This window comes from Remersonia thermophila, chromosome 2 (genome assembly GCF_042764415.1).
Source record: "Remersonia thermophila strain ATCC 22073 chromosome 2, whole genome shotgun sequence".
NCBI lineage: Eukaryota > Fungi > Ascomycota > Sordariomycetes > Sordariales > Chaetomiaceae > Remersonia > Remersonia thermophila.
The window spans coordinates 3310616-3322459 of record NC_092218.1 but is presented as its reverse complement, the minus strand read 5'-3'; the positions used below and the strand labels follow the sequence as shown (position 1 = coordinate 3322459).

Sequence of the window (11844 nt, the reverse complement as noted above, 5' to 3'; positions counted from 1 at the left end):
GTCGACGATCCCACTGGCGGGGTTGGGGGACACGCAAACAATGCACTGAGGCCTGCTGCGGACGTCAAAGGACTCTCACATCTGCAGCCAGCCCCGCGGCCTATCTGGTAAGTAGAAGACGTTGATGTAATTGGTGAAAAGCCAAGGGGGGGTGTTTTTCTACCCCAAGAACGTGCAAATCGGCAAACGGTACTCTGCGATATGGTTCGTTAGGGTGCAACTCGAGTTGAGGACGACAGCCAATGGGCAAGGGAACGTACCGTCCAGCGTCCAATACCGCCTCTTCACGCCCTCCCACTCCCCCTTGCCCTCCTCGGCCAGCTGCGACATGTCGACGTCGATGACCTTCCAGTCGACGTCGAGACCCGCGTCGGCAAGGTGCAGCTCGGCGACCTTGGTGTACACGTCATAGCAGATCTGGCGGTCGGCGCCGAGGCCGTTGAAGAAGCCGAACCGGCCCTGGCCGTCGAGAAGGCCCGGGATGAACTCGGTAAAGAACATGCGCAGCTGCGAGTAGTCCTCGCCAAAGGTGTCAAAGTAGATGGCGTCGTAGACCTGGTCGGCCTCGAGCAGCTGGCGGCAGATGTCCTGCCACCGCCCCCGGTGGACCTTGAAGGCGCCGGGGCTCGGGCCGCTCGCCTCCCAGGCCGACCCGAACTTGGAGCCCGGGCTGTCGATGTGCTCCAGGACGCCGGCGTGGGCCTCGATGATGTGGTGAACGGCAGGCTTGGTCTCGGCGAACATGGTGTCGATGATGCCCATGCCGAAGCCGATGTTGAGGATGCGCTTCCCCGGCTCCCTCCCGGGCAGCAGCGCGTCGACGCTCTGGCGCATGATCTCGGTCTCCCAGGCCATCATGACGCCGTTGCCGTCTTCGTCTACGAGCTTGCCGTCGGAATACGTGAGCTTGGACCGCAGATAGGCCTCCGAGGTGACGTCGGCCTGGGTGGTGTCTGTGGGAGGCTGGAACCGGGGCTCTTCCTCTTCCTCCTCCTCCTCCTCCTCCTCCTCCTCCTCCTCCTCCTCCTCTGGCTGCTCGTCCTGGTCTTCCGGCGTCCCGTTCTGCTTCAGCTCGTCCACGTTGACCAGCTCCGGTGCCTCGTCGCCGTCCTCTTCGATCACAACGGCATCGTTCCCCATCTCGACGTCTTCCCCGTCCTCCTCCTCGTCGCCTCCATCGCTTCCCAGCTGCTCATACCCGTCCAGCACCCCAAACAGCATCTCGGCCCTGACGCCGGCATCCACGCAGAGGTTGTACAGATCCGTCCTCCCGAGCCGGCGAGCCACGCACCCTGGCGTCTCGTTGCGGTTGTCGACGTCATTCCAGATGGCGCCCCAGAGCAGCAGCTCGTAGACGGTCTTGCGGGCGGCCTCGAGGTCGGCCGGGTCGTCATCCTCGGACGGGCTGCCGCAGGCCCGGATGGCGGCATGCAGGGGGGTCTCGCCCGTGACGGGGTCCTGGGCGCTGGCGCGGCCGGGGGTGTTGAGGAGCTTCTTGACGGTGTCGAGGTCGTGGGACCAGGCGGCGGTGAGGATGCGTTGGGTTTCGGGAGGGCAGGAGGGGGAGATGCGGGAGGAGATGGTGTCGGCGTCGGTGTCGGCCATTATTTTTCTCTCTCACTCTTTTCTTCTGGTTTTTTTTCTATTTTTTTCTTTTTTCCCCCTTTCCTTCTGTCCTTCTTTTTCTCCCTTCTCTTGTTGTGATCTAGGTAGGAGGAGTTTGTACAGTCCTTTTCCAAGAGAGAACAGAAGCAGACAGGAGAAATTAGACACAGAAAGGGAAAAATATAAAAGACTAGGGTCTGATTTTCCTTCTGCAGAATTCAATGGTTGGAGTTGTTGGTGTGTTGCTTGTGCTAAGCTAGTGAGTGAGCTTTGAGGTTGTGAAGAAATGTCTTGCCCCTCCATCCTTTGCTTGTGCCCCTCACCTGCGCTAGTCACAGCTAACCCTGGTGTATGATAATAACTGACGAACCAACTTTAACCCTGGAATGGGAGCGTTGAGGTGGACAACCCGTTCACACAGTGACGGGTGCGTGTCGATACTGTCTAACGCACTGTATAGCGTCACGGCGTAATCGCCGTATCACCGTATCACCGAAGGCTACCGAGACATCGATCCCGAAGCCTCTCTGTTCTTTCCATCATCCTGAACCTCCCACCCTACCGTTCCGGCTCTCACATGAGAGAGCCTTCTTCATCCAAGCTTGGATGAGACCCCTGACAACCTCGGGTCTCACGGCACGTCCAGTCCAATGGTGGAAGCCAGGCCTCGCCATTGTGACCCTGAGCTGAGGGCCCGTGGCTGCTGAGCCCGGCGTCGACGACATCGCGACCTGGTCATCCTGGCGGCTGCGTTCAGGCCTTCATCTCATCCACTTCGCTCACCCTGCTCCTCCTCGCCCTCCATAACCCATCATGGGTGTTCAGGGCCTCTGGACCGTTGTGCAGCCCTGCGCCCGCCCGACGAACCTGGCCACCCTCAACCACAAGCGCCTCGCCATCGACGCCTCCATCTGGATCTACCAGTTCCTCAAGGCCGTCCGCGACCAGGACGGCAATGTCCTGCACAACAGCCATGTCGTCGGCTTCTTTCGCCGCATCTGCAAGCTGCTGTGGCATGGCATCAAGCCCGTCTTTGTCTTTGACGGCGGCGCTCCGGCCCTGAAGCGCGCCACCCTGCAGGCCCGCCGCCAGAGGCGCGAGTTTCGCCGCGAGGATGCCGCCCGCACGGCGGGCAAGCTGCTCGCCTTGCAGATGCACCGCCTGGCCCAGGAGCAGGAACGGAAGCGCAAGCGGCGCGCCCAGCCCGACCAGGAGGAGCAGGAAGACCTGCCTCCCATGGAGGACATCGTCTACGCCGACGAGCTGGGCATGTCGAAGCAGGACCGCCAGCGGAACCGCCAAGAACGCTTCCACAAGCAGGATGCCTACCACCTCCCGGACCTGCACACCGACATCGAGGCCATGGCGAAGCCGGACGATCCCCGCATCATGAGCCTCGAGGAGCTGGAGGAGTACGCCCAGCAGTTCCACAACGGCGAGGACATCAACCTGTACGACTTCAGCAAGATCGACTTTGACGGCGACTTCTTCAAGAGCCTCCCTCCCGCCGACCGCTACAACATCCTTAACGCCGCCCGCATCCGGAGCCGCCTCAGGATGGGCCTCAGCAAGGAGCAGCTCGACGGCATGTTTCCCGACCGCATGGCCTTCTCCAGGTTTCAGATCGAGAGGGTCCGGGAGAGGAATCGCCTCACCCAGCGCCTGATGCACGAGATCGGCATGACCGGCACGGACCTGACGCTGGGCGTGAACCGGATCGTCGGCGACAGGAACAGAGAGTACATCCTTGTCAAGAACGAAGGCGCCGAGGGCGGCTGGGCGCTCGGCGTCGTCAGCCGGGACAAGGACACGGGCACGAGCCACAAGCCCATCGACGTCGACGCCTTGGAGTTCCGCTACCAATCGCGCGACAACGACGAGGAGGATGACTGGGAAGATGTGGATTTTGAAGACGTCCCCATCGAGGGCCTGAACCGGCTGCCCAAGCCCAAGGACGATGCCGAGGAGTCGCTCTTTGTGGACCACAACGATGAAGCCGTGTTGTGGGATGACGCCGAGGCTCTTCAAGACGACGAGGAGGAAGAGGCCGTGCAGCAAGCCATCGCCCTGTCTTTGAAGAACCAGCACGGCCTGAGCGACCAGGCCGACGACGGCGCGGACCTCGACCGGGCCATGGCCTTATCTCTCGAACATCAGCAAGCCACCAGCCATCAGGCCCATGTTGAGGACCAAACACCGGATCAGGCGCCGCCAGAATGGGAACAAAAAGCCGTCGAAGCCCCAGGGCCCATCGCAGGCATCCCAGGCTGGGGGGTGGCGCACCTCGTGAATAACAGGTCCACCGCCGCAGTGCCTCGCCGCCGCCGCCGCCGAAGCAGCGACACCAGCGACAGCGACGTTGACCTCCAGTCGGCCCTGGCTGCCGCGAGGAAGAAGCAGCCGAGGCCGCAGCCTGTCAAGCCACCAGCGCCGGCGCCAGCGAACCCGAACGGGCGAAACCCGTTCGGCGGCCCGCTTCCGTTTGAGAAGCTCGACTGGCGCAAAGCGTTCGGCGGGACCCTTGCGACAGCAGCCGCGTCCAAGCCGAAGCCGCCGCCGCCGCCGCCGCCGCAACCACCACCGCCACAGAAAGCCGAAGTGGCTGATCTTGAACCCGTGTCGGATGACGAGGCTGGAGGATTCTTGAGAGAAGAGGAGTCAGCGCAAGAGAAGGCCACCTCGGGGAAAAGCAAAGACGACAAACCGCTTCCGCTGCCGCCGTGGCTGACGGACACCACAGACATTCGAGAGTCGGTGAGGAAGCAGCAGGAGCTGGAGAGGCAGATGGGCCAGGAGGATGCAGAGGAAGAGGACGTTTTGCGGCGCCAGGACGACGGGGTGATCGAGATCGAGTCGTCGAGCGGGGACAGCAGCGACGTCGAGATTCTAGACGCCCCGCCGGCGCCGATCCAAAAGCCCGCGATTGGAGAGATGCCGGGAGCTAGCCTGCCCTCGCTGGAAGACAACAGGGCTACGTCAGTTCCCGGGCCATCAACAAGGGATTCCGAACCCGCGAAAGGTCTTTGGGGTGTTGGGGCAGCAACATCCCTCGGCACGGCTGCACCGGACGAGGCCCAAAACAAGGCTTCTGAAGACCCTGTCAGCGAATCGGAAGATGGGATGGAGTTCGAGGACGTGGTTCTCCCAAGCGGCCTCGACGCTTTAGCCGGTGCTATAGGCGAGCCAACACAGGACGTCTACACCGAGGAGGAAGCCGCCGAAGCGGCTCGTATCGAGGCGGAGCTCTTCGGGAACAGCAGCCCGGCGCCAGACCAGACACGGCCCGACGGCGGACAAGCGCCGGGCGAGGACTCTGTCGATCCTATCGCCCCGGCACCCGAGGGCTTCGACGATTTCAGCGATCCCGAAGACGAAGAGCTCATGGTGCAGCTGGCCCAGGAAGCCGAGGAGCACGCCCGGTTCGCCAGCCAGCTCAACAGCAAGTCCCTCCGCGAGAACAAGGAGGCGTACGAGAAAGAGCTGCGGCAGCTGCGCGAGCAACAAAAGAAGGACCGGCGGGACGCGGACGAGGTGACGCAGGTCATGGTCGCCGAGTGCCAAACGCTCCTCACCCTCTTCGGCATCCCCTACATCACCGCGCCCATGGAAGCCGAGGCCCAGTGCGCCGAGCTCGTGCGCCTGGGCCTCGTCGACGGCATCGTCACCGACGACTCGGACACGTTCCTCTTCGGCGGCACGCACGTCTACAAGAACATGTTCAGCACCAACAAGTACGTCGAGTGCTACCTCGCCGAGGACCTCGAGGCGGAGCTGTCCCTGTCGCGCGAGCAGCTCATCGCGCTGGCGCAGCTGCTGGGGTCCGACTACACCGAGGGCCTCGCGGGCGTGGGCCCCGTCACGGCCCTCGAGCTCCTGGCCGAGTTCCCGGGCGCCGACGGCCTCGAGCGGTTCCGCGACTGGTGGCTCGACGTGCAGCAGCGGGGGCGCAGCAAGGAGGCGGACGCGCGCTCGCCGTTCCGCCGCAAGTTCCGCAAGGCCCACGCCACCAAGCTCTTCCTGCCGCCGGGCTTCCCCAGCCCGGCCGTCGCCGACGCCTACCTCCGCCCCGTCGTCGACAGCAGCCCGGAGCCCTTCCAGTGGGGAGTGCCCGACCTCGACGGCCTGCGCCGGTTCCTGATCGGCACGGTGGGGTGGAGCCAGGAGCGGACCGACGAGGTCCTCGTGCCCGTGATCCGGGACATGAACCGGCGCGAGATGGAGGGGACGCAGAGCAACATCACGAGGTTTTTTGGGGGGGCGTTTGCGCCGAGGGAAAAGGGGAAGGGCGCGAGCAAGCGGATGGCGGAGGCGGTGAGCCGGTTGAGGGCCAGGGCGGCCGGAGGAGGAGGAGGAGAAGGAGGAGAGCTGGGGTCGGGGGAGATGCCCGTTGCGCCGCCGCCGGTGCCGAAGCCTAAGGCAGGGAGGAAGAGGAAAGCGAGGGTGGCTGTGAGGGATGAGGAGATAGAGCAGGAGGAAGAGGAGGAGGGCAACGGGGGAGAGGACGGGATGGAAGGTGATGGGGGCGTGGAGGAAGAGGACGGCGGTGACCACGGGAAGGGTAAGAGGCGGAGGAACGGCCGAGCCGCTGGCAAGGGGAGAAAGGCCCAGGCGTGAACGGGGGACGGGGAGCAGCTCACAGCCTCGAAGAACAAGAATAGACACATAATACTCTTATTGTTGAACTGAGGACGTTCACCGTCCCCGAAGGCTTTTCTTTCAAATACAAGCACGCTTGAGAGAATTACGACACATGGAACCTGTAGTAAAGAACTTACCGTTTTCATTGTTCGAACACAATCTATGTATGATATAGGACAGCAAGAGAGGGGAGGGATTCTTTGGAGAGAGTGGTACCTACCGGGTGTCGCGCTGCTGCTGCTGCTGCTGGCTAGACGGTTCGGAAGCCTTGTTGGCCTTCTCCTGGGCCATCAGCCTCTCGAGGAGGTTCCTCTGCCATTCGAGCATGTTGTAGTACAGCCTCTCGCGGCGCTCAATGTTGTCCACGTCCTGGATCCTCTCGCCAAAGACGAGAAAGTTGGGGTACCACAGGCTCTTGGTTTTGTCGCGCAGCTTGGCCTCGAGGCAGAGCGCCTCCGAGAACAGGCCGAGGTCGTGCAGGAGCGAGACGACGTCGTAGCCGCCGCGCTGCTGCCGGCCCGGGTCCGGGTCCTCCTCGGCCTCCTCGGCGGCCGCCAGCTTGCGGATGACGGCCCAGAACCGCGCGTCGCTGGCGTCGCGCGCGAAGCGGAAGAGGCCCAGGCAGACGCCGCTCCAGGTCGCGATCCAGTCGGCCGACAGCGAGCCCGTCGCCTCGCGGAACTCGACGGTGCCCGAGGCGTAGTAGGCCCGGCTGCTGCGCGGGTGCGGCAGGTACTTGCACAGGTTGTAGTTGAGGCGCGACTCGCCGTGCGCGTAGCCCCGGACGCCGGCGCGCGGGGCGCACAGCAGCAGGGCCAGCTGCTCGGCGTTGGCGCACATCATGATGGGCTGCATGCCCGAGAGCACCGTCGGGTTGGCGAGCGTGCCGCGCTCGGGCCGGTCCGCGCCGAACTGGCCGACCGACAGGCGCTGGAACCACTCGTGCGCCCTGACGGGCAGCGGGTCGGCGCGGGCCCCCGGGAACCGGCGGGCGGGCTCGAGGCGGGGAAGCCGCCGCCGCTGCTGCCGCCGCCGTCGCCGCCGCCGGCCAGGGGCAGGCTCCGGACGTTGGGCGGCAGCCAGGCCCGGTCGTGCTGCGACGGGATGGGCAGCTCCATGACCCCGACGTGCTCGTCGCCAAAGGCGTCCTTGCGCACGCGGTGGCGGGCGCACAGGCCGTGGGCGAGGCGGGAGGCGAAGCGGATCGAGGGCGCGTAGCGGTTGCAGCCGCGCTCGACGGGGTGGGCGTGGCTGAGCACGCCGTCGGCGGCCCACATGAGCGCGGCGGCGCGCTTGAGGACGGCGAGGTCGTGCCTCTTGGCCGGCTTGGGGATCGGGCTGCCCCAGGCGGACTCGGCCGCCCAGGAGGAGGAGGAGGAGGAGCGGGGCTCCGGCGGCCGGGCCTCGTCGACGCCGCCGGCGCCGACGTGGACGTGGAAGCCGCAGCGGGGGTGCACGCGCAGGAGGAACCGGCTCGTCAGGGTCTGGACGACCTGGTAGACGTGGCGGTGGCTCTCGGGGACGTCCCAGAGGGGCGGGCTGTTGACCTCGATGCCGACGCAGCGGTAGCCGTCGATCTGCAGCTCCACCTCGTCCACGCTGGCGTCGCGCTTGACGCACCAGCCGGTCGGGCCGTCGTCGATGTCGAGGTAGACGTACATGGAGTTGTACGTTTCGTCCCACGGGACCGTGTGCCCCTGTACCCGGGCGCCGGGAACGGTCAGGATGGCCTTGCGGACGAGCCCCATGGCCCATCCGAGGGCCGTGCCGGCCATGTCCTCGGGGTCAGGGTCGATGAGCTCGATGGGGACCTCGGGCAGGATGCCGTCCGGGAGGACGGGGGCCGGCGGCAGCCGAGGGTCCGACTCGATCCAGTCGGCGGGGATGGTCCAGGGCACAGGGACACAGTCGCGCCCGTCGTTCAGGTTCCGAGGATCGACGTTGGGAGCCCGGAAGTAGAAGAGGAACTCAAGCTCGACGCCGAACGTGAGCTCGTTGTTCTCGCTGGCCTGAACGGCGGGGGGCGGCATCGTGCCTCTGAACCTAGACGGTTCGTTGGGAGGGAGGGGAGGGGGGGGGGGGGGGGGGTTGGTGATAACTTACCAGCGGTGGTGTTTTTCTCTCTCTTTCTCTCTCCCTCACTCTCACTCTCTCTCTCTCTCTCTCGCAGAGGGAAACAGATGCGAGAAAGGGGTGGGTTGGTTGGCGGTTGTTGTCGGTGAGGCTGAGGAGATGATGGATGGTGTGATGCCGAGAAGAGGTGCCGACCTCCAGACGGGCTTTTATCATGTAGGGTCAACAAAGGACCTCTGTCCTCGATTGTCTCGGGAACAAGGCCATTGTCCAGCTGGGGCCATCCCCTGAACAAGGCCATTGTTTCGTTGTCGTTTGGCCTTGTTCTGACGGGCCCGAGCCGACGGACCATGGTGAGGGACCAGGACCATGACGAAACAAAGCGGATGTTTTCTGAAAAGCCGTGCTGCGAACCCCAAGAGGTGACAGAATCTGTATACCCCTGAGTCTATGGACGGGAACAACGACAAGAGGTTGGTTGGCCCTCGGATGGACTGGCCGAGTCTCCCCAGCTCGTTCGTGATGTTTCACCTCGCCTCTTTTACCTCGGACGGCAGGGCAGCACAGCCCATGCCGACTTTTGCACCACTCGCCATGCAAGGGCCGTCCCTAAGTGCTATGCGTTGCTGTCACTGTCTCTCGGCCTGCGGATGAACCTCCGCAATACCGCGCCCGTGCTGTTGCGTTCCGACATGTTGGATCTGTGTAGTCCGGAGCTGGCCTCTTGTATCCTGCCGACAGGCCGCTGGCCGGATAGTCACTTCAGCCTGTCCACCGTCGTTCCAGGGAGGCAGAAGAAAAGAAAACAAGGCATGAACTTGATAGAAGGGGTATTATTGCTGTCTGTTCTCACAAGGGGGTATATCGCCATTCAAAGACACCCACACATAAACACACACGCCCGCCCACCCACAAGCTTGTTCTAAATAATACATTACCAGCCTCTCTTGTCCTCCACCCGCCGAGTCTAGGGGAAAACAACAGGGAAAACTCCGTCTCATGACCATATGATGAGAAGAAGAAGAGAACGAAGAAGATTAGAAGAAGAATCAAACAAACCAGGAAAGGAAAAAAAAAAAAAATGCATGCATGTGGATGAGACACAACCCGAAGCCGGCCCCTCCCTCCTCCCAGATGTAATGCTCCTTGACTCCTGAGCCATACTCCATGGCTTTCCGTAACAGGAAATAAAAAAATGCAAGCAAGAAGAATGACAGAAAGTGAGAAAGCAAAAGCAAAAGAAAAAAAAGAAAAGAAAAAAAAGGGCCGTCCCGAGACCCTCGTCCGCCTTGGATTCACGACAAATCCAAAAACGAAAGCTCGTTCAGGTCCCCGACGGGCGAGATGAGCAGCTGATCCTCGCCGGAGGCGTCCGACTCGACGTCCTCCTTGTCGCGGATGGCGTTGGCGCGCATGGCGGCCGACGGGAGCGGGGGCAGCTTGCGGCCGGGGGCGGGCCGCGCAGCTCGGGCAGCTTGGGGGCAGCGGGTGCTGGGTGGACGCCAGGGCGGCGAGGGCGTGGGGGCACGCGCCCTCGCCGACGGCGGCGCGGTGCGAGTGGAAGGTGCACTGGCGGAAGCCAAAGTAGCGCTCGCCGCTCTGCAGCTTGTTGGCGGGGAGGCGGAGCTGCGGGTTCTTGACGCGCACGTCGGCGCGGGACATGGCCATCTTGTGCAGGTGCATGTGGTAGTCGGACTGGAGCTCCGGGTAGGTGGCGAGGAGCTTGTTGAGCTCGGCCGTGGCGGCGGCGGCGGCGGCACCCGGGGTGGCGGGAGTCGCGGCGGCGGCGGTCGGGCTGGACCCGGGCGGGGGCGGGTGGTGCAGGTCGGGACGGACTTTTCGGGCCCGTGGAGGGCCCAGGCGAGCATGGCGACGGCCCAGCGGCGCAGGCGCATGGCGTGCTGGGCGTCGCAGTCGCCGTAGAGGAAGGCGAGGAAGCGCGGGGACACGTCCCAGTCGAAGCGGAGGTACAGGTCCTGGAGGGCGTCCATGGCGGCGTCCTGGAGGGCGGGGAGGTCGACCATGGCGGCGAAGAGGTGGAGGCGGACGAGGTCGTTGCGCAGGGCGCGGGCCTTGTCCGGGTTCATGGTCTGCATGGCGCTGTCGAGGATGAAGGGGAAGCGCCGGCGCTGGTAGAGCCAGAGGACGAAGAGCTCAAACATGTCGGGCGCTTCGGAGGGGAGGAGGAGGGCCGAGTCTTCTTCGTCCGAGTCGGAGGAGGAGGAGGAGGAGGAGGAGGAGGAAGAAGAAGAGGAAGAGGCGGCGGTGCTGCCGTCGTGGGGCCGGCTGGATGGCTGCTTGGGGATCTCGTCGAGGTAGGAGCGGAAGAAGGGACAAGAGTCGGAGAGGAGCTGGCGGTGGATTGTAAACTCGCGCTCCTCTTCGCCGACGAGGACGGTCACGACGTCGCACCCCTCGAGGCTGCGAGCGGGCGTGGCGGTATATTAGCCATGGGGGAACGGGTAAGGTGACGGGGAAGCTCTGGTCGATCGACTCACGTTCCGACGACGGATTTGTGTTTGCTCCACCTCATGCTGTCTCGCCGATGCCTCTCTTTACTATTGGTGTCGATGTGTGTGGTTGTGTGGGCGCCAGAACAGCCGCTCGGCGGCAAGCTAGCAGCAAAGGTGATCTGATGGTCGTCCGAGAAACACACGAGAAGCGGCGCTAGGGAGATGAGAAGGACGGGTTTTGAGGGCGAAGAGCCTTTGATGAATGGAGAGAGGTGCGGTTGAGACGCCCGTGCCTGGTGACATCGCGTCCAACGCTGGAGCCATGCTCGGCGACCCTGGCCATGCGAGCCATGATCCTGGCTGTCTCCCACGAGGTCCCCCCCCCTCCCTCTCTCCGCCCACCCGCAAGATCCCCTCTGGGCCTGACCTCCCCCCCTGTCTGTACAAGTCTGCACACACGTGTGTTTCGTTTCGGCTGGGCGCAAGTGTTGCGTGGGATTCCCACCCTCGGTGCTTCGTACGGGTACGCTAGCGTAGGGCTCTCGCCGGACGATGGCCAGGGGGTTGTGACAAGCGAGGGTCCGGGGAGGGGTCCGGGCACTCTATCTCTCTCGCTTGGCGTCGGAGGGGCATCTTCAGTTATTTTCTCTTTCTCTCTCCCTCTCTCTCTTTTCTACTCTAGTAGTATTCCTTCTCCCCCCTTTTTTTGGCTGTGTATGTATGTATGTAAACATCATCCATGCATGCCACGAGGAGGCATTGTCATGTTTCTCAAACAAAACAAAACAAAAAAAAAAAGGCCAAAACGAGGAAACAAAACACATTCCTTGTCTGACGATCAACTGAAGATCCTCCTCACCTTGACCTATAGTAGAGTACATACTATACACTAACGTTGCCAAACTGAGGTGTAAAACCCCCCTGACATGCCCAGCCTCGGGAGACTTCTCCGAAACGCGGCGCAGGTGGGGAACATGCTGAGACGAAACCGGTGGAGCCCGGGGGGACCCGGACCGGACCTGACCAATGGCTTCGCGGGGTAAAAAAGCGTTGGCACTGTCTCAAGAAGCCAAGC

General features: G+C 63.3%; 4 protein-coding genes across 4 annotated transcripts; 1 reads left to right on the top strand and 3 right to left on the bottom strand.

Annotated features, from left to right (window-relative positions):
* Positions 1-159: 159 nt before the first annotated feature.
* On the bottom strand, positions 160-1605 carry VTJ83DRAFT_2368 (uncharacterized protein; the record flags this gene model as incomplete). The annotated part of the gene is made up of 2 exons (XM_071008630.1): positions 160-194; positions 261-1605. 2 exons carry the CDS (start codon positions 1603-1605, stop codon positions 160-162), a joined length of 1380 nt encoding a protein of 459 aa, XP_070868908.1.
* Positions 1606-2418: 813 nt separating this feature from the next.
* VTJ83DRAFT_2367 (uncharacterized protein) lies at positions 2419-6219 on the top strand (the record flags this gene model as incomplete). Its single annotated transcript, XM_071008629.1, has 1 exon — positions 2419-6219. The coding sequence occupies one exon, from the start codon at positions 2419-2421 to the stop codon at positions 6217-6219; it is 3801 nt and encodes a 1266-aa protein (XP_070868907.1).
* A 240-nt stretch (positions 6220-6459) lies between these two features.
* Positions 6460-8273, bottom strand: VTJ83DRAFT_2366 (uncharacterized protein; the record flags this gene model as incomplete). The annotated part of the gene is made up of 2 exons (XM_071008628.1): positions 6460-7266; positions 7311-8273. The coding sequence occupies 2 exons, from the start codon at positions 8271-8273 to the stop codon at positions 6460-6462; spliced, it is 1770 nt and encodes a 589-aa protein (XP_070868906.1).
* Positions 8274-9611: 1338 nt separating this feature from the next.
* On the bottom strand, positions 9612-10849 carry VTJ83DRAFT_2365 (uncharacterized protein; the record flags this gene model as incomplete). The annotated part of the gene is made up of 4 exons (XM_071008627.1): positions 9612-9755; positions 9859-10038; positions 10149-10737; positions 10815-10849. 4 exons carry the CDS (start codon positions 10847-10849, stop codon positions 9612-9614), a joined length of 948 nt encoding a protein of 315 aa, XP_070868905.1.
* Positions 10850-11844: the final 995 nt, after the last annotated feature.